This window comes from Typopeltis vanoorti, chromosome 14 (assembly GCF_054136105.1).
Source record: "Typopeltis vanoorti isolate ZY-2024b chromosome 14, IOZ_Tvanoo_1.0, whole genome shotgun sequence".
In the NCBI taxonomy this organism is placed as follows: Eukaryota; Metazoa; Arthropoda; class Arachnida; order Uropygi; family Thelyphonidae; genus Typopeltis; species Typopeltis vanoorti.
Window position 1 is genome coordinate 11,431,258 of NC_143562.1, and position 26,847 is coordinate 11,458,104.

The following is a 26,847-nucleotide window of genomic DNA, read 5'->3' on the forward strand; positions in this document are numbered from 1 at the left end:
CTTTGAATGTTTTCAAGCAAATGGGGCAATCATAGACTCCCTGTTGGATTGTGATAGAGTGGAATTTTACGAACTCCTATCTTATCACAATCTAACATGTGTTTCCAAACAAAAAAAAAAGGAATATAAATACAGGTGATTGCCTCTGAGTATAAAATTATTGCTATGTAAATATATCAAGCAAAGTTTACTATGAGAAATTAAATAAGTGTTTATTTAGTACCATTCACAAATGATTTAAAATCAATAATGGAAGTGTAAACCTTTAGCAGAGTTTTATAAAGTAATATGTATTAACAGATATAGAATGTTAGCACAAATTCAACATGAGGGAGGAGTGAAGTCCAAAGGTCACAGAGCAGTGACGCGAGGGAGTGGCTCGCCCCAAGCAAACAGCGTGAGTCAGCGCACATGCGATAGCAGAGAAGGCTGGTGCCATGACGTAAGACCATGTGAGTGTGTTGGCTGGACATTGCGAAACACGAGAGACGCCGAGAAAAAAGAGGGAAATATAAGAGTCATGCACCCCTGAAAAAAAGGCTTTTTGTTTCTGGATCTCCCAGTGTTCGTCTCATGGTGGTGAAGGGTGGCAGTGCCTCCATACCAGAGGATTCGATAAAGGCAGCAGCAGAACTCGGCGATCGTATCTCCATGGAAGAAGAAGCCCGGCAGTCCATAGAAAGCCAGATTGAACCACATGGACTTTAAGGAGCTGCAGATTCCGGTAGACCATTGATGCAATACAGAACCAAAGGGCAGATAAGTAGACTTTATTTGTATTTCACTGAATGTGAATGAGAGATTTGTGCCATGTTGATAAAGCAGAAAAGGGAACATTAATGATATTGATCAAGACTGTGTTGCTATTGGTTAGAGGGGGTTGCCTTAAATCTTACTGTCTACCACTGTGAGAAAGTTCCTTAATATAGTTACTGGAAGTTACGAATATGTCTAGAGTGAGGAATTGCTAATTTATAAAGGGATTGTAAAAGATATAAATGCTATCTTGTGTGGTTTGACAGAACTACTGAAAAAATAGAAAGATTGATAATCATGCATGATTAAGGTATTTAAGAGCATAAATAAGATTTTTACTTTAGAGAATTACAGCATCATCTCTGTTATAAGTATATTTGTAGTATTGTAATATTTTAACTCTATCCTGACTGTCAGGAACTCCAGTAAGATGGGAATTAAGCTAATAGTATTGGATGTACATATTTTTGATATATAATAAACCTTGCTTTTGTATCTAACTAAGATTATCTGTGATTTCTGGAATCCGATGCACCTCTTATTAAAATAATACGAACCTATGTGGGAGACTAGAGAAAAGTAAAGTTTGGTCACATCTGCAAAGTTGCTAGGTATCATTTAAGTACTGTCCTGAGATCACCTCTTGATTGATAATATTGTTAATCTAATAGCGCTAAGTGGCGCAGCGAAATGTAAATTTTCTTGGCGTTTTACGAATGGTAGATCTCAGACACTCTGATACTCTGGTGTTGCCTCGATCTCGAGGAAATTCCATTGTCCCTCAGAGGTACCACGTGGTACCCGATTGAGAGTTTAACGGGAATTTGACCCAAAGATAGAAGAATAGACATATGAGTATAAAGTAAAGCCACAACAAAATATAAGATTTCCAGTCGTCACTGCATTAGTAGAACGCTGACTTTCAAAATAACCAACTAACCTTTTCCCAAAAGTTTCACAGATTGGTATATAGCATTGCGAACTTTAAAAAAATCAGCTTTTCAAATTTTGTTGTTGTTCTTGAGATCTTTTTACAGAAAAAAATAAAAGTGGAAGAAACTGATCAGAACCAGAAGAGTCACTTAATTAATAAGCGACTGTATTTTTAAGTAGACATAATGAAGAGAAGAACAGTACATCGTTGATTTTACCTTCATTAGTAGTCATCGCTAACTCGGATTCTGCTGTTATCATTCAGGACAAAATATCATGTATAGATCGCTGTTGTAGATATATTAGCATTGCAAAGCGCCACGTTATAGGAACATGCAATATGGTTCGCGAAAATCCAATATATATTATATTGTTTTTTTATTTTGGTTTTTAATGCCGTCTGCAGTGCTTCTACTGTCCCTGTAAATTGTTGTGGTCTTGCGATGAGAGGTGCTGAGTTCTAATTCCCGGGGATATTTAAGTGAATAAACCATATCGTGTTGTTCTGCTTGAATACAGGAGATGCTGTCTGAAACAGCGTTCTTCTGTAATGGATTCCCTGTCATATGCTATGAAAGGACAGCCGTTGTTTCCTTCTATTTTACTTCTGTTAGAGTATATGCAGTTTTCGTAAGCTTTTCGAAATTTCCTTGCCCTCAATATATGTGTCCTTTGCTGGGTGAAACCACTTATCGTGGCGAAGCGGAAATTCGCAGCGGCTTGGATCTGTGTTGGCTTTTCTGTATCTTCCGGAAGTGACCTCATGTATAACAGAATTCTTCCGTTTTCAGGAAGACAGGATTTAGTCCGGTAACATCGGACTTCCACGAATGATATTGTCCTGTACCCATTAACTAACTATGGATTTAAGGCGATGATATTTATTTTACTTTTATTTTTATTATTTTTTTGGATTTTATTAGATTTTAGTGCATCTTTCCAAGCCCATGCAGCGCGTATTGTAGTATATCTCCGGTATATATTGTTTTCAGTGCTCTTTAGCCTAATCCCCAGTTTATCCAATTATGAAGATCATAAGAGAAGATAAATTTTTCATGAGGAAGGTTAATACTCAAACGTGTTACGCAATAAAACAGCAGACCACCTCAACGAACAAAATGAAAGAAATCAGTAACCTAAAAATGAATTCTATCTAATAATATTTAATCTAACCAATGTTTAAAAAACAAAAAACGTTTTTTGATACTATTTCGAACTCATAGCATGTAAACCTAATCATGCAAATATTATTTCGTGAAGGTCAAATTTCGATAATTTAATTTGCTATTCTCAGAAATTGAACGATGTATAGATAGACTGGTAATAAGTTAGATATCAATCTAATAATTTAAAACTGGTCGATGTTTTCTTGTTAACTACGATAACATTGATGACAGTAGTCATCCCGCGACTTACGTCCGGTCGAGTTACGTCCGCTCGAAGATACGTCCTTGATCCCATAAGGTAATAAATAACATTTTCGGCTATACTTTCAAACAAGACGCAAGCGAGTGTAAGATAAAGCATGCACAGTTGCGACGGCGCTTTCAGCAGCAACCTTCCTCGTCAGTCGGCACGTGTCTTCAACAGTTCCTCTGTTGATTTTGTGTTTGAGAAATGTGTTATTTGTGTATTTATCGTTAAATATTTCGCGATGTTTTGGGTAACATGGCCTCTACATGCACAATCAAAAAACCTAGTGAAGAATCACAGAAAAGAGGCCAGCAATTGATCTTGAAACGAAGTTTCAAATTATGAAGCAAGATGAAGCTGGTAAGCCCGTCATTGTGATCGTGCATGACTTCGGATGGTCTCATTCTACAGCGACGACCATTTTGAAAAATAAGGATAAAATCGTAGAGGCTATGAAAGGATCTGCTGCCATTAAATCGACGATAGTCACGAAGCAATGACAAGGTCCTATCGGTGATATGGAAAAGCTACCTGCATGATGGATAGAGGACCTGAACCAAAAGCACATACCCCTTAGCACTGTGACCATAACCGCTAAGGCAGTAAGTCTCTTCACATGTTGAAGGAGAAAGCAAAACCCAATTATGACTAGGAATTCAACGCTTCTTCCGGCTGGTCCATGAGATTCAAGCATTGTTTTGCGGTGCATAATGTGAAAATGTATGGGAATCTGCAATTGCTGAGAATGCAGTGAAAGGGGTTGTGGAAAAATTGGATAAAAGTATTACGGTGAAAAATTATTTTCCACCACAAATATTTAATATGAATGAGACGTCCTTTTTTCGTAAAAGAAATGCCCGTGCGGACATTCATCCTCAAAAAGCTAAAATCTATATCTAGTTTCAAAGCTCTTAATGCCCGTATTGTGATTCTGTTACGGGTAATGTGGCTGGATATAAACTGAAACCATTTGTGATATGGCACAGTGAGAATCCACGAATCTTCAAAAACATTATGAAACATACTCCCAGTTCATTATCGGAGCAATACGAAGTTGTGGATGACTCAAAATTTGTTTGAGGATGCCTTAATCAACTGCGAGTGAAATAAAAAGCTATTATGTGGAAGCAAATGTAGAATTTAAAATTTGATTAATTCTAGATAATGCTCCAGTTCAACCGTCTTATAGCGGTGATCTTCACAAGTTCAAGGTCATGTTACTCCCTCCAAACACTACTTTATTGATCGAACCGATGTATCAGGGAGTTCTTTAAGTGTTTAAGGCTTATTTTTTACGGAGAACTTTATCACAAGCCCTTTCTGCCACTGAAGAAAATGACCAGCTTCTCATGCAATAATGGAAAACATTCAATATTTATTATGCTATTAAAATTTTGCTGCGGCTTTGGACGAAGTGACCGCTCAATGTATGAGTGGCATATGGAAAAAGACATTAAAAAGGTTTGTGCATGATTTTGGAAGCTTGTAGTAGTAGGCCTAGCGAACAATCTGAATCTCTTAGTGAATCATGACGACATAATTCAACTGATAGACAGTTCCCCTGAAAGTTGACCAACGAAGAATTGGCCGAACAGGAGGAACATCTGTTGCAGAAGAGGAAAAAGGAGAAAAGGAAGAGGGAAAAGAGAAACAGAAAGAGGTAGTTAAACAATTTACAGTGAAGAGTCTTGCAGAAATGTTCTTTATACTCCCCAGGGATCAGAGGAGTATTTAATAATAGAGGGACAAATTCCTGTTTATTTGGGGCAAACATTCACAATGTTAGTCACGCCATCAGGATGCAAAAATGTAACTCGAAGGAACTGATTGTTGTGATTGGCACGAGTGATTTCCGAGGTTAGAAGTATTCTATGAGGGAGGGTGTAAAGGAGTTGTTAGAAGAGGCAAAACTGAAGAGCGAGAAGGTGAAGATTGTAAGTCCTCCTGCCACGCTGTGTTAGCGGCGAACTGAAGAGGAGGGCTTTTGGTAGTAAACGAATCCATACGTAGGTTGTGCTGAAAGAATAATGTATTATAGGATAGAAGGATTTGTATAATGCTGATGGATTCCACCTAAGGGTTTTGGTGTTAGGTGTTCAGAGAGCTTTGTTCACCGATCCTACTGAAAAGCAAATTCAGGAAAACGTAAGCAATTAGGAAGTAAGTAAGTGAGTTTGCGTGAATGCACCAATGAGGCAAGTGGGCGTGAGAATGACCAAGTGAGGAATCCAATCTCTCAAGCAAAAATACTGCATAGGACCCACCCACTTTGACTTCCTGAATTGATTATTCAGGAAGTGAAGGTGGGGGGGGGGAACCTGAAGTGTTTTGCACTTTCATTATACCCTTACCAGTAGTATTAGGAACAACAAGGAGGAGAATTTTGGCATTAGAGCAGCCTTGCTGAAAGTTATAGGTATTAATGAGACTTGGCTAACAGCAGGGGATATACTTACAGGAATAGCAATTGAAGGGTTTAGTGGTTTTAGGCACCCACCCACCTTCACTTTCTGAATAGTGAATTCAGGGTCTATTTAATATTTTTGCTTGAGAGACTAGATTGCGCACTTAGTAGTTCTCACGCTCTCCTACCTCATTGGTGCCTTCACACAAACTCACTTGCTTCCTGCTATACGTACCCTGCTTCAGTGTGTTCATACTGATTTATCTCTAGACAACAAACTTCGGTTTATCTAATTTTTTCACATCAACAATGGTCAAATTGAAATTAAAACTGAAGATTTTTAATATAAATGTTAACTATAAAATTTCATTCAGCAGAGTGGAATTGCTAACATCATTTCGAAACTTCTTTACCGAAATGTTATAATAAAAGTGATCCAGTTGTAACTAAAACTGAATTGCTGAGACAACTTCTTTTATAGACAACGTCTTCGAATTCCTTTAAGTCAGAGTTATTGTGGTATAGAATTTCGATCCATTGTCCCTTTGCAATCCCGAATATAGTTGAACTGAAAAATAGAATGATTTTATTAAACTTTTTTTGTAAAAATTTCAAATAAGACATCTGAGTGAAATTCTTCCATATAACATCGTGTGTGTGCGTGTGTGTGTGTGGAAGTTATATACTGCTATAGCACGCCCACAGATACGAGACCCTTCGACACTTCTGCGCATGTCAAGAGAAGGAGAATCCATTCCGATAATAGGGTAATAAATCCGTATTATGGGATGAGTTCTTTATTATTACACGTCGGAAAATTAACTTCTCTTTTACTATCATTGTAGTTTTTAAAGTGGTGACTATTTTGCTTGTATAACATTGGAAAATGTTACCTATAAAGCATGTGATTTCGTGTGTTGTTGACCAATTCATTCATCGCCTCATTTCTTTCTCCACTTCAACATGAATTGACTTTTCTTGGCAGTCTGCCAACGAGAGCTCTCCCTTCTGTGGTCGGACTAATACTAATTAATGTCTCAGTACTTCAGTCGGTATAAACAATGTGCTTTGGTTGAAAGGCTTGGATTCGAATCCCGTCAATGTCACGAATAACTGTTACCATCCTCTTCAACTGAAAGTGAGTAAGAAGGCCTCATACACAGATGGTAGGGTTTCTTTCTCTGATAAAAGGCAAACCATTCCCATGAACATTTATTTATACAGGAAACAATTATCAGACACGTAAGAGAAGAGAAAACCATGCAGTTCTACAATTATTCCCTATCCCTTACAAGCACGCAACAGCTTGTAAGAGCTGTGACGGTAGTCCTTTGCCTTAATTCTGTGAGAACGCAAAAATGATGTCGCAGGAGATGAATGTTTTACAGAGAACGATGCCACGTGTATTAATCTAACTAATGACTTAGTGGAGGGGGGTTGTGACGGCCTGTTGCTTTTCTACTGGGCACTTCCTAGCACCATAACTTATGTGGCGGAGGGTGATGAAATCAAAGGCATTTCTCCAGCGGCACGCCAAAAACAGACACAGAGATATCCTCTTCACAGATGAGAAGATTTTCACCACTGAATAGTCGTTTAGTCGTCAGTCCGATTGGGTATATTCCCCAGATGGTCGCACATTACGTGTCATATCCCCACGGATTCCGAGAGGTCATCAATCAGCGGCAGTGATGGTTTCGTGGTTGTTGACGTTTCAGGGGTATTCAAGTTGCATTTCTGCGAGAAATGGTTCAAAACATCAACCAAAGTGTATCAAGACACCGTACTGGAACCTGTGGTGCAGCCCTTGAACAACACCTTATTTCTGGGTAGCAAGGGGCTACCTTGCTACCTTCACCTATTTCATGTCAACACCTGAGTGATATCTCGTAAAAATACATTTTACAAGTCAAAAATCTAGTGGGAAGCAAAACCTCAGCTGTAATTTAGAAGCGGCTAGTTTTCATTTGTTGTTTTCATTGTTCAGAATGTATCTTCTTCCTTTCTTCTTTAGAATTCAAGATACCTGCTTTGGAAATGGAACCAACTTCCACATTCTCGTCACCAGTTTTCTACAAAATATATGAAATTCTGAAACAACGAACATTCATGAGTAGTAAAAGGAAACCATTATATCATAAACCGTCTCCTTCCATATCGTGATTAGGATCATAAACCTTTATTGTACGTCGTAGCCAATTTAAATTACGATATAAATTGGAAAGCGTGTCATGTTATTACTAAGTGTCTCAAACATTGGAGAAACAGCCACGCATTGCTTTAAGAACACAAAGTGCAATTGTCCACATGTAGACATTTGCTACGCTGGCTTTTTCACTCGAGTGAAAAACCAGTGTTGTTAATATATGTCAAAAGTGACCGTAAAAGCCATTGAAAGGTATATTTGAGATTTTCGCAACAGACAACATGAACGAGGTTTGTATTCTTACCAATTTATTGTTGTCCACAACATGACGAAAACATAAATGTATTGAGTTCATAATCCGAAGGTACTTCTAGTTTTTGATACGCGTAATAATGTTAAGTGAGTTAACACTATAAATGTGGCAATGTAATATTATTACCTTTTTTAAATAAAAAAAGATGCCGATTCAATTAATTTCTCATCATGTGAACAAGTGTTTTACAAGTGAACAAAAACAATGGAAATATCATGCATTTTGAGAAAATGAACGTGCACGAGAAAAGGAGAGACGCCTTTGGATTTCAGCGAAATGGAATTAATAAAGACAGAAGGAAAGATCTTAGCGGATATGATTACAAAAATTTATTCACCTTAAGAAAAATGGCAAAAAGTTTCAATTAGTATATGAGAATATAAACACCGTTCCAAATTCGATTCTACTCGGTGAGTTGAGTAACTTTTTTTTAGCTTTTATTTAAATAGTTCCTGAGTTAGTCGATTTCTGCTTTGGGGAGCTGGGTTTCCCCCCCCCACCCTGATATTCTAGAAATTTTTTCCATAAACGCAAGAACATTTTCGTTAGATAGACACATAATATACAAAAGTAGGATTAGGGACAGCAGTTGGTAGAACTTCTTTCCTGCCGTCTTTTCAACTGATGCTGTATATAATTAGCGGTAATCTTGGGTTTTTCTCTCTGAGTGGCTACTGTGGAATTTCACTGCTCTGAAGCCTCCGTAAGCAAGATAGGGCTAAAACATCCTCCCCTACTTACTATGGCTAACACCTGCTATTTCCCATAGTAAGTAGGGGAGGACGTGGTAGCCCTATCTTGCTTACGGAGGCTTCAGAGCAGTGAAATTCCACCGTTGCCAATCACAGATAGCAAACCCAAGATTACCGCTAATTATATACAGCATCAATTGAAAAGACGGCAGAAAAGTTCTGCCAACTTCTATCCCTAATCCTACTTTTGTATATTATGTGTCTGTCTACCGACAATTTTCTTGCTCTTATGGAAAAAATTTCAAGAATATCAGGGGGAAAAAAACCCAGCTCATCATAGCAGAAATCGGCTAACTTGGGAACTATTTAAATAAAAGCATAAAAAAAGTTCCTCTACTCACCGATTAAAATCGAATTTAGAACGGTGTTTCCTCAAGCTCTAGAGCTATTGAAGCAAAAGGCATTCAACATGGACACAAACACACACACACACACACACACGCATACCTTCTCCCACAGTATTCTGGGGAAGTGGAAGAGTTACGGAAACTTGCAGTAATGATGGAGAGAAGTTTCAAATTGAAAATATGTATTGTAAAGATGGCAAAGGGAGTTCAGAAGGTTAAATCAAACGCATTAATTTGAATACATAAGACATAAGTGGTATAATGATATATGGTACAAATCAGACCCTTTCTAGTCGATAGCATTCCGAATTGATAATATATATATAGTGGCATTGGTGATGTATTCCTCGAAGCTAGTACTGAGTTTATCTGATGAAAATATTAGATAGCGGAAGTTTCTTGGCGTTTCCAATACACACTGGGAGCCAAGTGTCGATTTAACTATTTATATGTATAGATACACATGCAAGATGATCAAAATTAAAGTATCCCTCTGTAAGGTCATATGGAGTGCAACCGATTGATTCAAGTGCTGCGAACCTTTCCAGGTACGCATCATTCGTCATGCGGAAGCGATTTCAGAGGAAAATAAATTATCTCCAAAATTCACAAAGAAAAGGTTCAAAGCATCAAATACCTAGAATTTGAATATCGTGAACAGCACGTGCCAAGACTGTTTGTAGAGATGAAAATATGTTTTTATTCCTTCATTGTAGTTCTTAATGCCGTTCAAGGTGATGGCACTAACCTTGCCCCAACTTACTTTGCTCGTAAAGGTGTACTATCAAAACAATTGCAATGATGTTGATGCACTCGACGCATTTCGTCGCTTTAACAAACAGAAACGGGATCTCTTGGACTTAGACCTGGCAAAGGTCGCAAACCAGTCAGTACAAAAGTGAAAGAAGTTGTTCCTGCTGTTCTGAGGCAGATCATAAATAACATCGTTGGTTTCTGAAGTACACGTACTGCATCAAGACCTTCACAGTTGGTTAACGATGTGCCTTAACCAACTGTGTCGAAAATTCTATGGAAGAGTCTTTATTTCTACTTATTTCACGACAACCCTGACACAGAAGTTGCTCCCGCAGCGCTCTGAAAGGCGACTGACATTTGCTTTAACATTCCTTGCTCGAGCAGAGTTACACGCTGGGTGGTAGCTGATGATTTTGTGGGGAGATGAGGCTCAATTCACAGAGTTGCGAATATCGCAAACTGCCGGGTATGGGTTACGCAAAACCCTCATGCAATCCAACAAATTTCTTCACGCAAAGTTACTGACTGGTGTGGTTTTACAGTTTCATTTATCATTACACCATTCTTCTTTGAGCACATTGGCCAATCGGGTCGTATGATATTCTCAAGAACTGCTAAGAGGTGTCTTGATATGATAAACAAGTTTGTTGTGCCACAGCTACAGGAGCGTGTGTGCATGGATTCATTCGTCATTTTCATGCAGGGTGGGGCTCTCCACGCATCGGTCGATCTGTACAGGAGGTTCTTCGAGAACATTTCAAGGAAACCAGAGTGATATGCTGTGCGTTTCCCCCTGCTTGTCCGCGTGATTTACCTGATCTCACACGCATGTGACTTCCCGCCCTGAAAATTTTTCAAAGACATAACTTGTATGTCTGCGTTTGAGAGCCTGCTAATTCACCTGCATTTGAAACGTCATTCCTGTAACACGAAGACATTGCATAAAAAATGCAAATCAATGGGAAGCATAAGAAAAATACTGTAATATCAATTTCCATATATGGCAAGCAAACGAAAAATAATAATTTTTCAGAACACTTCTGAACCAATAATTATAAATTTCCAACATCTTTAAAACAGCATGCACTGCCTAGCAACTTCATTATTAAATGTAAATGAAATATAAATTAAGTGATAGAATGAGACGCTTTAGTGTAAACGGAACATGACAAGTGGATTCGGAATTGTACCCATCACCAGTGTGAACAATTTCTTGTCCCGAACACCTGTCTAGGGATAAATGAAAGCAAAATAAGCTAAGAATCACTCAAAAGCAAGAAATCACCATTAATTGCAGAGGTCACTGATAAAAACCAGCGTGCACAGACTGTAAGCACCATCTGCGGCAGTCCAGTGAACTATCCTGTTTATCGCAAGAATGTCAAGTGCATTCTGGTCCAGACTAAACGAGGTGAAGTCTGGACCATCCGTAGAAGGACAATCGGCGGTTTCTTTGTAATGTATGAATTGAAATGCATTCAGAAGTGTTTAAGTCACAAAACGAGTTATCGCCAACGAGCACGAAGTCGAAAAAAGTTTCAGTTTAAGCATTAGATACAAAATATTCGAAAACCAATAATATTAAAAGTAAAGTTAAAATGTTGCAGAACGGTAAAGATAGCAATGAAATATTACTTTCTCTCTCATGATATGTAAGAATGAATGAGCTGTTTTGAAAATTCTTTGAAAAAAGTAATCTTCTCCATAAATATTAATTTTACTTAACATTTTTTCATTTAAATGACAATTTTTTAAAATAATTATATACGTTTTGTACGAAAGTAGAATATTCCAGTAAGGGTTGGATTGAATATTAATAAAATAATCAAGACTATCAGACAGTGTAGCGTATTTCGTTGTATTCAAATAAAACAACTAGCAGGAACAGCGTCCTGCATTCTTTATAATTATCGTGAATATTTGAAATTATAGAAGTACAATATTGATTTGATTCGATGGACTTTAAACGCATAATCTTGTTTTGCGACTTCAAGTGAGTCAAAATCATATCAAATAATCTCTGTGAGTCTGTTTAAATAAAATTTACGCCGATGGACAATTCATGCAGCAGATTTTAATGACTTTCATCCATTTAAATGGCGAAACTAATTCTCCTGTTGGGAGAGAAAAGAACCTCGAGTGGTGTGTCTGCATTATGAACTCAGCTACAACTGAAAGAAATAAGAAAGTCTTTATAACTAGAATTAAAACAGAATCAACACAGATCGCATACGACGAAACAAATGAGTCCGCTCTAAGTTTAGTAATATCAAGTTACATGTTAAAAACTATCATTTCGAGTTTATCATTCTTATTATTTTTTTCAACGGGTGGTATTTTCCGTTACATTAAGAATTCTTCATTCAGTCCATTATCTTCATCAGCACGCATCATTATACACTAAACTGAGGTCGCAGCGACGAGAAATTCACCGTAAACACAGCAAAGGGTTATCTGAAAATTTTTTGCTTGTTTTAGATTTCGAAAGTGAAATCATTTTCTCTTAGTTGTATACTGGCTTATTCAACTCTTAGGATATCGTAATCAACTTTTTCATAAACATCGTCATTATCCGATGCACAGGAAAGTAGGCACCGGATATTGAGGGTATTAATACTAACTTCCTGACGACAATTTATCTTCATATTTGTCCAATCTCTCAGAACTCCAATATCGTCTTATATTGCCTTTCTTTTGAAGCCCATTTTAAGACTGTCAATCCATTTACATCTTGTTCTTAATTATGGGTCTTTTCTCCTATCATTCTTGCAAAAAAGAAAGAAAAAAAAACTGTTTCGGGGACCTTTCCTCACCGATTGTGTATATAAGTCGCCATCCCACCATCGATAAGATCTGTTCAAACACTTTCTAGAAAGCGAACCATGGAAGGTTTCTCCCGACGAATCTAAGACGTAAGCAGATTGGATATTAATTACAGAATATATGTACTTTGAAAGTGCGAGCAAATCGATGAAGCTTCCTTCAGTTAACCACGTTTAATGCCGACTTTAAATGCATGGTTTCCATAATCTATAAGATTATTATTAGTATTATATGTTGTTACACACATTATGCAAGTTGCTGAACATATCCATTTAACATAATATATAATGACAGCGAGTATTATGGAAAAATTAAAAATGATGACAGGAATTTGCATTCACTGTCATCATTAACCTTAGCTTTCACTGCGTGAAATATCTTATTGGCATGCAAATAGGAGCTATAAAATTCTCAACTGATAGACAAGCGTGATTTTATAAATTCAGTTACGTAGTATATGTCTACCGGTTTCTGCCCCTTTTCATTTTGTAATTTTAAATAAATGTTTTCTTAAATTTTGCTTTAGCAGGTGGCGCAGTGCAATTTCCTGTTATTTAATAATAATGTCATCTTTGTTTCAAGTGCAGCGATGCCTACCCGTTGAAAAGGGTTCCTTAAAGACCTAATTTCGGATCCTGCAATTTTTCTTGGTGAACAACAGTGGAATCTAAGACGTAAGTAGATTGGATATTAATTACAGAATAGATGTATTTTTAAAGTGCGCGCAACTCGATGAAGCTTCCTCCAGTTAACCATATTTAATGCTGATTTTAAATGCATGGTTTCCATCATCTATAAGATAATTATTAATACTATATTGTTGATAAACATATTATACAAGATGCTGAAGATGTCCGTTTAACGTAATGCATAATGACAGTGAGTATTACGGGAAAATTCCAGGAATTTGCTTTGCTATCATCGTTAACATTAGCTTTTACTGCTAATGTTAATGATGGAAAAAAATCAGCTTTTCAGATTTTGTTGTTTTTGAAGCTTTGTTCAGAAAAAATAAAATTGGAAGAAACTGAGCGAATTTGTTATCACGCTGTTCTACATGGATTCGCATTGCAAAGCGCCGCGTTATAGGAATATGGAATATGGTTCGCGAAAAACCAATATATGTTATATTGGTTTTTATTTTGGCTTTTAATGTTATCTGCTATTTTACACGTTTTAATGTTGTTGCGGTCTAGCGACGAGAAGCGCTGAGTTGTAATTTCGGGGGATATTTAAGTGAATAAACTATACGAAGTTGATCTGCTTGGTTGTTTGAACACAGGAAATTCAGTCTGAATCAGCGTTCTCCTATAATGGATTGACTGTCATATACTGTGAATGGACAGCCAATGTTTCCTTCTATTTTACATCTGTAAGAGTATATGCGGTTTTCAGCTTTCGAAGATTTCCGTTTCATTATTATGTGTTCTTTGCTGGGTGAGGGCATTTATTGTAGTGAAACGGAAGTCCGTAGCGGCTTGGATCTCTGCTGGCTTTTCCATTGTATCTTTGGAAGTGCACTCACATATAAGACTAAATTCTTCCCTTTTCTGGAAGACAGGTTTTATTCCGCAACATCGCAATCCACCGATATGATATTGTCCTGTATCCGTTAATTATCCGTATGGCGATGTAATTCATATTTTTTGTTTGTTTTTATTAAATTTTAGTGCTTCTTTCGAAGCGGGTGCAGCGCGATATCAAGGGTATTGTATCTCCGGTATATATTGTATTCCGGTATATATTGATTAGGTTAGGCCAACGTTCAGCGAACGTTGGCCTAACCTAATCCCCAGTTAATCCAAGTACGCAGATTATAAGGAAGGTTAAATTTCAGTACTCAAACGTTTAATTTCATTACGGAATAAAACACTAAACGACCTCAATACAATAAATCAAAGAAATCAGTAATCTAACAATGAATACTATCTTACTGTGCACAACTAGAGCAAGGCTGATCCAAACCTATACGACCCAGCATATCAATAACTTGGATTAAGATGCGACTGTCAACTGTGAAAAAAAACCCTATAATCTAACCAATGGGAAAAATAGTTTTTTTTTTTTTTCATTTTGATACCGCTTCAAAGTCATAGCATGTAAACATAATCATGCAAATATTAAATCCGTAAAGTCAAATTTCGATAATTTTATTTTGCTATTCTCAGAAATTGAACGATGTATAGAGAGACTGGTATAGCGAGATATCAATCCAATAACTTAAAATTGGTCGTTAATCTCACGTTCATTACGATGCCATTCATGATCGTCGAAATTTTAACCTCCAGTTAGAATAATTCTGTATTCTTCATCTACATAAATTATAATGAAATACGAAGTATTTAATAATAATGTATGATCTGAATCTGTGATCATTTATGACAGTAATGCATATGCTGATATTTACTCTATATCGTACACCCGATGACACATTTGATTTAATTTAAGTGAGTTCAATAATGCTCTAAAGTCATTCAAAGATATGAATATTATAACATTGAGTGATCTAAATTTGCATTTAAATAACAATAATAGCATAATTGAAGCATATTAAAGTAAATTATCTTCGTATGGTTTTTTTGCATAAACAGAAAGTATTAAGAGGGAAGCATGCAATTCAGCAAGTTGTATTGATCACGTATTTATAAGAAATGAACTCTCCTGTGAGGTGTCACACTGCGATCTATCTCAGCAATATAACAGGCCTTCGCTTTATAGTGCTGCATCGATCGCTTCCATGCAGTAGTGATATGAGCAGTGCTGTCAGTAATGAGATCATTGAAAGTAGCATAAATTTTAAAGCATTGGAGAAATATGAGAAGTTTCAAATCACCACGCTTATAATGTAAATCGGATTTATGAAGAATGCATCAAAATTATTAAATATGCAGATGGAAAATTATAATATAAAAGAAAAAAAAAGATCATCACATACGCCTGGTTACAGATGAATTAAAATGATTAGCACACAAGTAAAGTCATACAATAAGCATAACGAGAATCTTCATAACAAAATTTTTGAAACTTATAAAATATCGGTATCTGCTGATATAAAGCATAAAATGTCAAGTACGCGAAAGACAAAAGTAAAGAATGAAGGTTGGTAATCACCATAACTCGAAATTGCAAGGAGGCAGTGATAATGCCGCTATTCGTATCGACATGAAAAATCAATTTTACTAAATATTGTGATTTTCATCGTACAGACAGGGCCAAGTACGGAAGTCACCTCGCGTGAATAAATAATTCATTTCTTTTAAAATTTTATTTTAACTATGTGCAATATGTGGGGATGAAGAACAGAATGTAGTAATCAGATTAAAAGATAGGGGGAATGGGATATTATGAAATTACTGCCCAAAAGTTACAGTTGAAGGTTCTTTACCCCTATTAATAAATCTTTTGAATTGTAGAAATTTATAGAATGCTTGAAGATTGTTTCTGTGCTTCCGTTAATGGATTTAACACAAACGAAATCAGAAATTACAGGCCATTATCGATATTATCGACAGCCTCAAAAGTTATTGAGATCCTAATAAAACAAATCGATTAAACAATACCTCAGTTAGTATTCTGTTACATGCCTAATCAGTACTGGTTAATTTCCGGTTTGAATAAAAGGAAATTATATAATAGTTATGGCGCCTTCAATAGTACAATAAAAATAACATAATACGCGGTCATACAAAGTTCGTTGCTAGTACCTATTTTCAATACACAGCTGATCAAAATTAAAATATCCATTTCTGAGACCTTGCGTAGCTTCCTAAATTGATACAAATGCTGAAAAACGTTGCAGGATTATATCGTGTGTCACGCGGAAGCGATATGTGATAACCTAAAAAAATAGTTCCAGATTTCAACCACCAAGGGCGTTGAAAATATCAAATAGATGAAATTTGCATATCACTCAAATCGGCAAGTGTCAGGAAGGTTTAAAACGATGGACACCGGAATTTTCCCCCTTCATTCTGGTTAATGCCGTCCCCAGTAATGGCACTAACCCGACCCAACGTGCTTTGCTCGTGAATGTACACACACACACACACACACACACAAATAAGCATAAAATTAAAATTGAATGTCTAAGTTCAACAGCCAATCAACAGCCTCTGTAAAAACTGTTATGAAGTCATTTACAGGTCCTATGTTGGCTCTGTGAGCACAGTCAAACGTAATATGTTTTATAGTTTGGTTATCCTCACCACAGTCACAAGATGAGTTTGGTCTTATTCCCCAAGTAAATAAGGAAGCTCTGCACTTAGTTTGGTTGGTGCAAACCCCATTTAGGGAGGTCCATATTTTTCGAGGTAGGATGGAAGGCTGTTCGGGTTAAAGACAGTCTGCCAGATTACTGGGACTTTGGCAATCCATTCCGTTTCCAATTCAATCGTGCATCATAGCCCTCAGTAACAAGTCGTGGTGCCGTTTTAATAGGCAGGCCTTGACTTAAGCCTCTGCGATGTAAAACTCAATATCAGTGTATTGGAAGCATTGGATTCTGGGAAATTTTGTTATATTCACGAATCAGTTTGTCTTGGCAGCGTAGATGTGGCAGTTGTATGTGGCTCAGAACTGGTAGCCAATATGATGGAGTAGAGGCCCAGCTACTTTGGATTAAAATTGCGCGGTAGTATGTTGCCATTTACTATTGTATTCCTTAAGATGTCTCGTGCCATCTTAAGAGTCGTTCTGATGAAAAGGAAGACGTTGGGAGTTTGACCTGGCAGAGGTTGGCAGTGGCCACAAAGCAGTCCGTTCAAAACAAGTGGATGGAGTTTGCTGCTGCCGTTCTGGAGTAGACCAAGAAAAAGAAAAACAGCGGTGGTTTGCAGTACACGTGCTCTGGTGATTTCTGAAAGGTAGGGTTTATTGGGATCATTCTGCCAACATTGAAAGAAAGTATGATGTATCATGTGCGCTACATCATTCCCGACCAGCTGCGTTCTGCCGTCGCAGAACGCAGTTCAAAGGATGCAGTTTGTGGCATATCGAGAATGACATCACTCTGAACAGTACAGCCCGTGATTGTCTAATGGAAATGAATAAAAATGTTATTTATGCTTGTTACACTTTTCCTTCACACACACACACACACACACACACATATGGAAATATTACTATATCTACATTCCGCACCTTATATAGCGCCCCGGGTGGGGAACTTTGGAACTACTATTTTCTTAGATATCACTTCCGCATGAAGCACAGTGTATTCCTGCAAAGTTTCGCAGCATTTCGATAGCTGGTGACGCTCCGAAAGGCTCAAAACGGATATTTTAATTTTGATCACCGTGTATGTTAATGATCTTTATGATCACAAACGTTAATAAGCGAATGAAATCACTACCAAAAACAGAAACAACCATTGACGATTTGAAAAATCGGATTCAGCATGATATGTTCAAACTATATCAGTGGTTTAGCATTAATGGCCTTGAATTCAAACCGATCAAAATAAATATGTACTTTTCACGTTAACAGTGAGCTCAATCTCAATGCTGCTATTTAATTGCATGAAACGAATTATAGCGGTATTTAAAATTGCAGCCGTTATTTAATCAGAAAAAAAAATCAGTAATATATTTTGGTGTACATATAGACAGCCAACCGGATATAGATTTCCCATATCTCTTTTTGAAAATTAAGTTGAATTTTGGAATAAACGCAATATTTTAAAATGCTGATATTATTATTCGGTAAATTCTTTACTTCAATATGGTACGCCTGTTAATGAAGATTACTACAACAAACTTCTTTCTTTGACACGAACACAAAATAGAATAATCCGAATTATAGCCATGACTAATTTCTTCGTATATTAAACTAGTGACCTGTTTGCCATTCTTAACATTTTCCCATTATAGAAACGAATTATATAATAGTGCAGTATAGTCTACCATATTAGTATTGCATAGGAAAGAATAACATGATGCATTTCTTTGTATATAACGTTGTTCTATACAAAGGTTATATAAATGCGATATCGAAACTTCTATATGTAAGGTTAACAAAGACATTTTTCAGGAAACTTTTCAGTAGTTAGTATCAATAATTATAACAAGCAAGAAATGGTGTGTAACTTCAGAACATACTTCTAGAAAAAGATTGGAGACTAGCTAATGGCACTCAATCAAGGTGACTTTTATTTTAAACGCATATTACAAGATACCACTCGAAATGTGACATACTTTTCTAAATTATATGCCGTTTGTTACGTGTCCTCATAAATAAAAAAAGTTTGACTTTTCAGTGAATGCCTACATTTTTATTTTTATAGTAACCAGTTTGGCTCCGGCTCTTAGTTCCGCATATTGCACACTTCCTTGTAGTCTGTTTCATTTTCAATCTCTACATTACCACTCAAGTGAAATTGTAGTAGTTTCTATAATATATGTAGTATTAATTTTACTATCTGTTATTGTCACTTTTATTGTTATATTCATCATATGTAATCATTACTATTGTATTCATTTATACAACCTCTTCAGCGGAAATAAACTTTCAACTTGAGAAATTATAGTCGATAATGCGATTTGTTTGGCAAAGGAAGTTGTAGGAAGAGGGATCTGCTGTGAACAATGTTGCCTTTTCAGATACGATGCAGAGAAGATGCAAAAAGAAGACGTGACATCTATCAAAACGAGAGACTTCACCTGACAGCAGTATAAGAGTATGGTTTGTGTGGTGCTATTGACGCTTTCGTATGTGAGATAAACGCGAATGTGGTCAAAGATATAAACCCGAGTGCCGGTACCGGGTAAGAACGAAGTAGGGATAGGAGAATGCTTTGGCATTTCCGCACAAATGAGCACAAAGTGTTTAATTATCTTTTAAGACTTTAGGTATGATGATATCGACGAGAAAGAACATGTGGGGAGGGAAATAAAACAATTTATGCAACTGAAATCGAATGTGTCTCGCAATTGGAAGAACCACGTAATTTTGCGATCTTTGGTAGAAATGACTTGGCGTTGTTTTCTTTGTAATGAGAGGAATCCTTCATTGGGTTTTCTGAAGTGAAGGTGATTTTGCCGATCCTACACAGAAGTAGTGCTTATTTATTGATATTTTCTATATTCCTTTAAATTCCGTATGCAGGGAGGTTCGGACCTAGCGCCAAATAATATCAATGGCAGCAGATGGTATATTTGTTGAAATGTGGAATGATTTAATGGAGATTTAAGCAGCGTGAAGAGCGAGAGAGTGCGTAGAGCGAAATTCACTACTGCGTTGATGTCATGGACTCTCTGGGTGTCACATTTTAATAATAAAAATCATCTCATAGAGCACGTTTTGGAGAGGACTGGTCTGAGAGCGCTGATTGCGTGAGGGAACCATTTTACCTCAGACTAAATAGAAATCGTACAGTTTTGACCCGTCACGTTTGTCCAAAATGCTTTCATTATGAAGGGATTGCGCATAACGATATTCAAGAAATCATCCTGAAGAGGATTTCAGTTACGAAATGAAACCTGTAAAAATACATTCATTCATAAAATTTTGCATAGTCCTGTGTTTTCTATTTTTATAAACAAAGGGTTTTATAAATAAAGGTTTAATATTTCTAGCTTATTATACTACACTATAAACATATATTCATTGCTAAAGTCAACAGGGTGGGAAAATTAACACAATTGCAGGTCACTCATTAAAATCTAGAGATTTCAACACTGTAATGAATTAAAGTGGATTTATTATGCAGATGGTTAATAACCGAATATCATTACTATAATTGGTTTGAGAAACCCCTGAACGGTCATATAATTAATAGATTGTAGATTTTTAATTATAATATTATTACAATATTCCAAAACCCATTTTTCTAGAAGCAATTATCTGCCTGTTACAACTGTTTATTGTAATTTTTTTGTAGGAAAAACAATAAATTGAAAATTCGCTGATACCGGCGGAGCAGAAGAGTTGTAGGTGCTCCGTACTCTCAAAACCGGTGCACAAATTATTTTGCAAATAGTTCTCTTATTGTGAAAACCTACTTATAAAAAATGCAGACTGCTTGTTATTCTCAGAATTTATTAAAGAACTACTCAAAATAATTTATGCAAAACTAATTCTGTAAACAATAACCTGTGTAGATCATATGGTATTAGTACTTAATTTCAAGAATTAGGAGAAACAAATTCATTTATTTATGCTCAAGAAAACAAACTAAAATCCTTTATACGACAAAAGAAACACCTCTCTTTTCAATTTTACTATAAGATATTTTGAAATCACGAATGCTGGAAATTTACGATAGTTCATGCTGTGAAGCAAAAATGTCTTGTAATATTTGTGGAAAGAAATATCTCAAATCTGATAGCTGGAAAAGACATTTATTCGTTCACACTTTCTCATAATCTTTCTCTTGTGAAACTTGTGGTATGGCATTTTCACAATCCGGTAATCTTAAAAACCACTTATTGGTTCACAGTAAGAAGACTTTCTCTTGTGCAACATGTGGGAAAGCCTCTTCCATAAGAAATAAGTTGAAAAGACATTTGTTGTTTCACACGCAACAAAAACAATTCTGTTGTAGGACTTGTGGAAAGGCATTTTCACAGCCAAGTAATTTGAAAACCCATTTGCTAGTTCATTCTCAAGAAAAGCCATTAACTTGTGAAAGTTGTGGAAAGGCATTTTCACTCGCAGGTAACTTGAAAAGACATGTGCTAGTTCATACTCTAGAAAAACCATTCTCTTGTAAGAATTGTGGAAAGAAATTTTCACAGTCAAGTCATTTGAAAAGACATTTGCTAGTTCATACTCAAGAAAAACCATTCTGTTGTAAGAATTGTGGAAAGAAATTTTCAGAGTCAAGTCATTTGAAAACACATTTGGTAGTTCATACTGAAGAAAAACCATTCCCTTGTGAGAGTTGTGGAAAGGCATTTTCATACGCGAGTAGTTTGAAAACCCATTTTCTAGTTCATACTCAAGAAAAACCATTCTCTTGTAAGAATTGTGGAAAGAAATTTTCACAGTCAAGTCATTTGAAAACCCATTTGCTAGTTCATTCTCAAGAAAAACCATTAACTTGTGAAAGTTGTGGAAAGGCATTTTCACTCGCAAGTAACTTGAAAAGACATGTGCTAGTTCATACTCAAGAAAAACCATTCTCTTGTAAGAATTGTGGAAAGAAATTTTCACAGTCAAGTCATTTGAAAACACATTTGGTAGTTCATACTCAAGAAAAACCATTCCCTTGTGAGAGTTGTGGAAAGGCATTTTCACAGGCAGGTTACTTGAAAACCCATTCGATAGTTCATACGCAAGAAAAACCATTCACTTGTGTCAGATGTGGAAAGGAATTTTCACATTCAAGTAAGCTGAAAACCCATTTTCTAATTCATACGCAAGAAAAGACATTCTAGTTGAGAAATGTGGTAAGACACTTTCACAGTCAGGTAACATGAAGAGACATTTATTAGTTCACATATAAGAAAATTCGTTCTTTATTTAAAACACCGAGTGAGAAAAGATTTTACGAAATTTGTGGGAAATTATATTCTACTATGAAAATCAGTAGAATAGTTAAATATTATGTAAGCAGCTTTGTTTCGAACATTGAAAAATGTTAGTGGCCAATTTGTTGCTGTGTTTGTTAAATATCGCTTTGCATTTTATAAATTTGTTAGCTGAGTGAATAATTCATGTTATGATTTCTAATTTATCATTCTTTTTGTAATAACTGCAAATATATGAGAGTTATCCGTATAGGCTTCTGTGTTTCCTGTTTGGTTAATATTTTAATAAGTATTTTATTATTAATAGTATTTTAATGTTAAGTATAATTTGCTATTATTGTCAGAAACTTCTGACGTAACTTCTGGTTATGACTTATGTTACCTTTTACAGTTTGCAAAGGAAGTTTTTCTTGTTAACATATGTGCAAAGCTGTTCTGATGTACCTTGTTACATGTGTTTAGTAAATAATGTTTTGAAAGATGACTTGTCGTTTGTTTATTCATTGAAATTATTTACAAAATATGCTAGAATATTTACCAATACACTGCGAAAAATATATCAGCATAACACATACCATTTCGTTTCCAAAATCGTCCATCATTTTAACCAAGTGTGACCTACCTCTGCATTTAAATAGACTGTAGAGAGTGACGCTGTGGAAAATTTAAAACTTGGAATAGAAGCAAAATATTGGAGATATGTTGATGAGAAAGAGGATTACTATTTTTATCAAAAGCGTATGAAACATGCGAAAATATTTGAAGCGACTGAAAGAAACCCTAAAAAGAATGTCGGATCATTTTCTACCACACAACAGGAATTGTTGAAATCTACCAATTATATGAAATGACAACAAACTAATCCCACTAAAATAGTTAAATATTCGGAAATCTTGAATATATGTTAATAGAAATCAATTATCCAATCAGCTTTCCGTATTTCTGTGTAAAGAAAAGTGATTATTAGAAATCTCTGTATTAGAAGTATTCGCGATATCAAAATATCACTTGACGATGTAACATTCAGTGATGATCTGGGATTCAAAGCTCATATTTTGTATCATTTCCTTGTTTTCCTTCCAGTTACTTCTGGAAGTGAGAGATACTGTTATTTTCTGTTGTTTCTTAACTAATAACTTTCTGAATGTAGATAATTTTCAAATGAAGGCCTGTTTACAGGGGGCTGCATGTTTTATATAAAACGATATATTCTGGTGAAAATGTATATTCTTGAAGTAGACAAATCGAAATTTTTGTATTTGCTGCAACTGATAATCAATTCCTGTATTAGCTAGTGATTCTGGAATAATTATTGTATTGTATGTTCAGTATTGTATGGTTGAATTCCTCACGGGCTCACATTAGCTAGTACAGGAGTGTCAAAGAGGAGATACCTAACTGTGGGCCATGCCTTCTATCATGTAATATATATCTGTTATTTTATCTATATATTGATCATTCTCCTTTTTTCTGTTTTTCTCGTTCCTTCCTAATACTATTAGTGTATTCGAGGGCTAGAAGTGTGTCGTTCCTATTTTACTGTTTCTTTTGTTCTTGTGGAGTTGGAATCTTCCTTCTCTCCGAGATATTTTCTTCTCCTAGTACGGTAAAGCCAAATCCCACCTGGTCAAATTGGAATGAATTAGGATAAAAATAAACCAAATTTGTAGAAAGGTCCTCTTCTATCCTAGCACTTTTACTTACAGTGGCTTCACTCCACAAACTAATATTGTTGGCATTATAATTCATCTCATGCTGTACCGGTTGTCGCTCAGAATAATGAGGGCAGCGTTCAGTTCTTATGCAGAGGCTCCTGCTCGAGACGTACATTAGTTTAAGAATAAGATTACACTGGGTTTTTTTATTGACCAATTAATTTAGTGATAAATTATGCCAAGTTTCACCAACTGGGCTGTTTAGTTTCTTCAGGGCATACAAATGGTATAGAAAACACAAAGTCGCTATTACATAGAACAAACGTATAAAATATAACAAAATTAAAAAGACGCGTAACATCATACTCATGGAGTGTGTGTTTCATTAATTACACAGTCCAACACAAGTTTTGCTGACTTTTTTATGAGACTGTTTTTTACTAATTTGGGTGCACTGATTTCAAATATCAAACCCATTTTTCTCTATCACGTCAGTTTTTTCATCTTTGGCATTTTCGTTTTGGTAATTTGTAAGTTTTTGATAGTGTTAAGGAGGCAGTACTATTTAGAGGATCAAATAAATCGATTTTTAATATTATTTTCTGAAAGTATGTACTTTTAAAAATCTGTTCCTAACTTTTTATCAAGAAATTCGAAATATTCCCGAAGATTAACCTATTATTCAAAGCGGTGCACAGATCAGAATCGGAGCGCTCACCTCTCTCGCTTGTTAGTAAACGAATAAATGCGTAAGAACCTGCAACGGTACGTACTGGCGCTTTGAATGCGAGAGAGGCCAATAATTAGATACATAACTACTTAACAATATTCATTAAAAATTGCAAGAATATTTATTTAAAAAAATAACAATTTTACTTACACATGAGTTTCAGATAATAAATTTTTGTTTGTAGCAATTTCTGCTGTGTTCTGTTTTGGCAATCCCTTTGAATACTCCAACAGTAGTCGGCCATCATGTGAGAATCCCATCTTCCTTGGTACCGATCTTCCATAGTTTTTGTCTTGATGAAATCTTTCGCCTTGTTCATCGCTTACACACCTAAATTCTCGGGAAATCTATCAAGACGACTGTATAGGAAATGAAGCTTTATGGTGATGTTGCAACCTAGGCGCTGGAAATTTTCAAGCATTGTTTCCACTAGATCTTTGTAATTGCATGCTTTTTTGTTTCCAAGAAAATTATTCGCAACCATCGTAAATGAAGTCCAAGCCTCTTTCTCAATTTCGTTCATAGAGTTGATGAAATTTGAGTCTCTCATTAAAGTTCTAATTTGCGGTCCATGAAATACACCGGCTTTAATTTTTTCATAACTAACTCGTGGAAATTTTTCACATATGTATTGGAAACAGTCACCTTGTAAATCTAAAGCTTTAACATACTCCTTCATAAGACCGACTTTGATGTTTAGCGGTGGAAAAATGATTTTTTCTCTGTCGATTAAAGGTTGATTTATAACATTCTGTTCTCCAACATTTAAGGATATTCTAAGAGGCCAATGTTTCTGACTCTAGTGTTGGTTTCTAGCTCGACTATCCCAGAACCATAGAAAACACGGAAACTTTGTATATCCTCTTTGAAAGCCAAGTAAAAAGTTCACCATTTTAAGATCCACACAGATGATCCAGTTATGGTCTGTATATTTTAGTAACTTCAGAACCTTTTTAATGTCCTCATATGTTTCCTTTAATTGGACTGAATAGCCAATAGGAATTGAGCCATATACATTCCCATTGTGTAGTAAGACACACTTGAGACTTCTGCTTGAACTGTCGATAAATAAGCGCCACTCATTTGGATGATATTGTAGAACACTCATTTCAGTTAGTAAACCTGACACATTGTTACAGTAAACAAACCCACACTCGTGTTTAAAATATTGTACAAGATTACTTTCCTGCTACGATAAAAAATTATCTTCGTATCTTGCTCCAGTAAGTTTTTTTTCATTTAATCTTGAACCTAACAATTCCGATGATTCCTTTGATAGTCCCAAATCTCTTACTAAGTCATTCCGCTTGAGTAAAACGTTGCCGTCCAGAACTAGAAATTAAATTTTCATTGTCTAAATCAACATCCGGGTCTTGCTCCTGAAGGACATCTGGCATATCCCGATCATGCCCCTTCTCAAGTAAAGGAAGTCCTTTATTAATTGGCACGGCTATTTCATTGGAATGAGAAACTGGCCGAATTGCTGAGTCGAGATTTGGATATACAATTTTTTTCTTATTCTTATTATAACCAGAAGTCTGAACTAAACAAAAATAGCAATCATCTATGATTTTTCGGTTCACGCCAAATCATTGGAATGCCAAAAGCTAATTTTTGGCGTTTTCCCTTTCTCCACTGTCGTAAATGTTCTACATATGACTTACACACTTTATTTGGAGCCCATGAATTGTCCTGATCTGCACGTTTTACGTCAAAGTATGCAAAGTACACTTTCTTAACGAAATCGGTGATATTTGTCCTTTGACTGGGAACAGTAAAGCTGCCACAAATGTAGCAGAAGGAATCAACACTATTGACACATTTTAGAGTAGCAGACATGATGTATTTTCTTCACTGCCGACTAACATGCAATTACCAAGACAAAAAAAAACAGAGACTTTATTGAAACATTATAAGCGCTCATCATACTTTCGATTATAGTCGATCGATTAATGATTGACTGATTTCGATCGTTTTTTGCCCGCTATGACTCATATAGCATTCATTTGTTTTAGGCAGTTGTCATCGCCTACTTTTCATCACCTAAATGTATTAGGTCGGTTATCAGCCTCTCTCGCATTCAAAGCGCCTGTACGTGTCGTTGCAGGTTCTTACGCATTTATTCGTTTAATAACAAGCGAGAGCGGTGAGCACTCCGATTCTGATCTGCGCACCGCTTTGAATAATAGGTTATATCTTCGGGAATTTTTCGAATGGCTTGATAAAAAGTTAGCAACAGATTTTTAAAAGTACATACTTTCAGAAAATAATATTAAAAAATCGATCTTTTTTGATCCTCTAAATAGTACTGCCTCCTTAAAACCATCAAAAACTTACAAATTAGCAAAAAGA

General features: G+C 35.9%; 1 protein-coding gene and 1 long non-coding RNA gene across 2 annotated transcripts in view; both read left to right on the forward strand.

Annotated features, from left to right (window-relative positions):
- The window catches only part of LOC150099216 (uncharacterized), a 132,015-nt gene that overhangs the window by 84,621 nt on the left and 20,547 nt on the right, over positions 1–26,847 (forward strand). Inside the window, exon 2 of the long non-coding RNA XR_016549407.1 lies at positions 13,226–13,317. This is a non-coding gene — a long non-coding RNA (uncharacterized LOC150099216). The remainder of the gene's footprint in view (positions 1–13,225; positions 13,318–26,847) is intronic.
- On the forward strand, positions 20,655–22,594 carry LOC150099219 (uncharacterized). Its single transcript, XM_090404208.1, has one exon. It carries the CDS (start codon positions 21,028–21,030, stop codon positions 22,015–22,017), a length of 990 nt encoding a protein of 329 aa, XP_090260334.1. The 5' UTR covers positions 20,655–21,027; the 3' UTR covers positions 22,018–22,594.

Excerpts from the sequence above, each read along its gene's own strand:
- LOC150099219 (XM_090404208.1), top strand. The coding sequence starts at position 21,028 with ATGGCATTTTCACAATCCGGTAATCTTAAAAACCACTTATTGGTTCAC.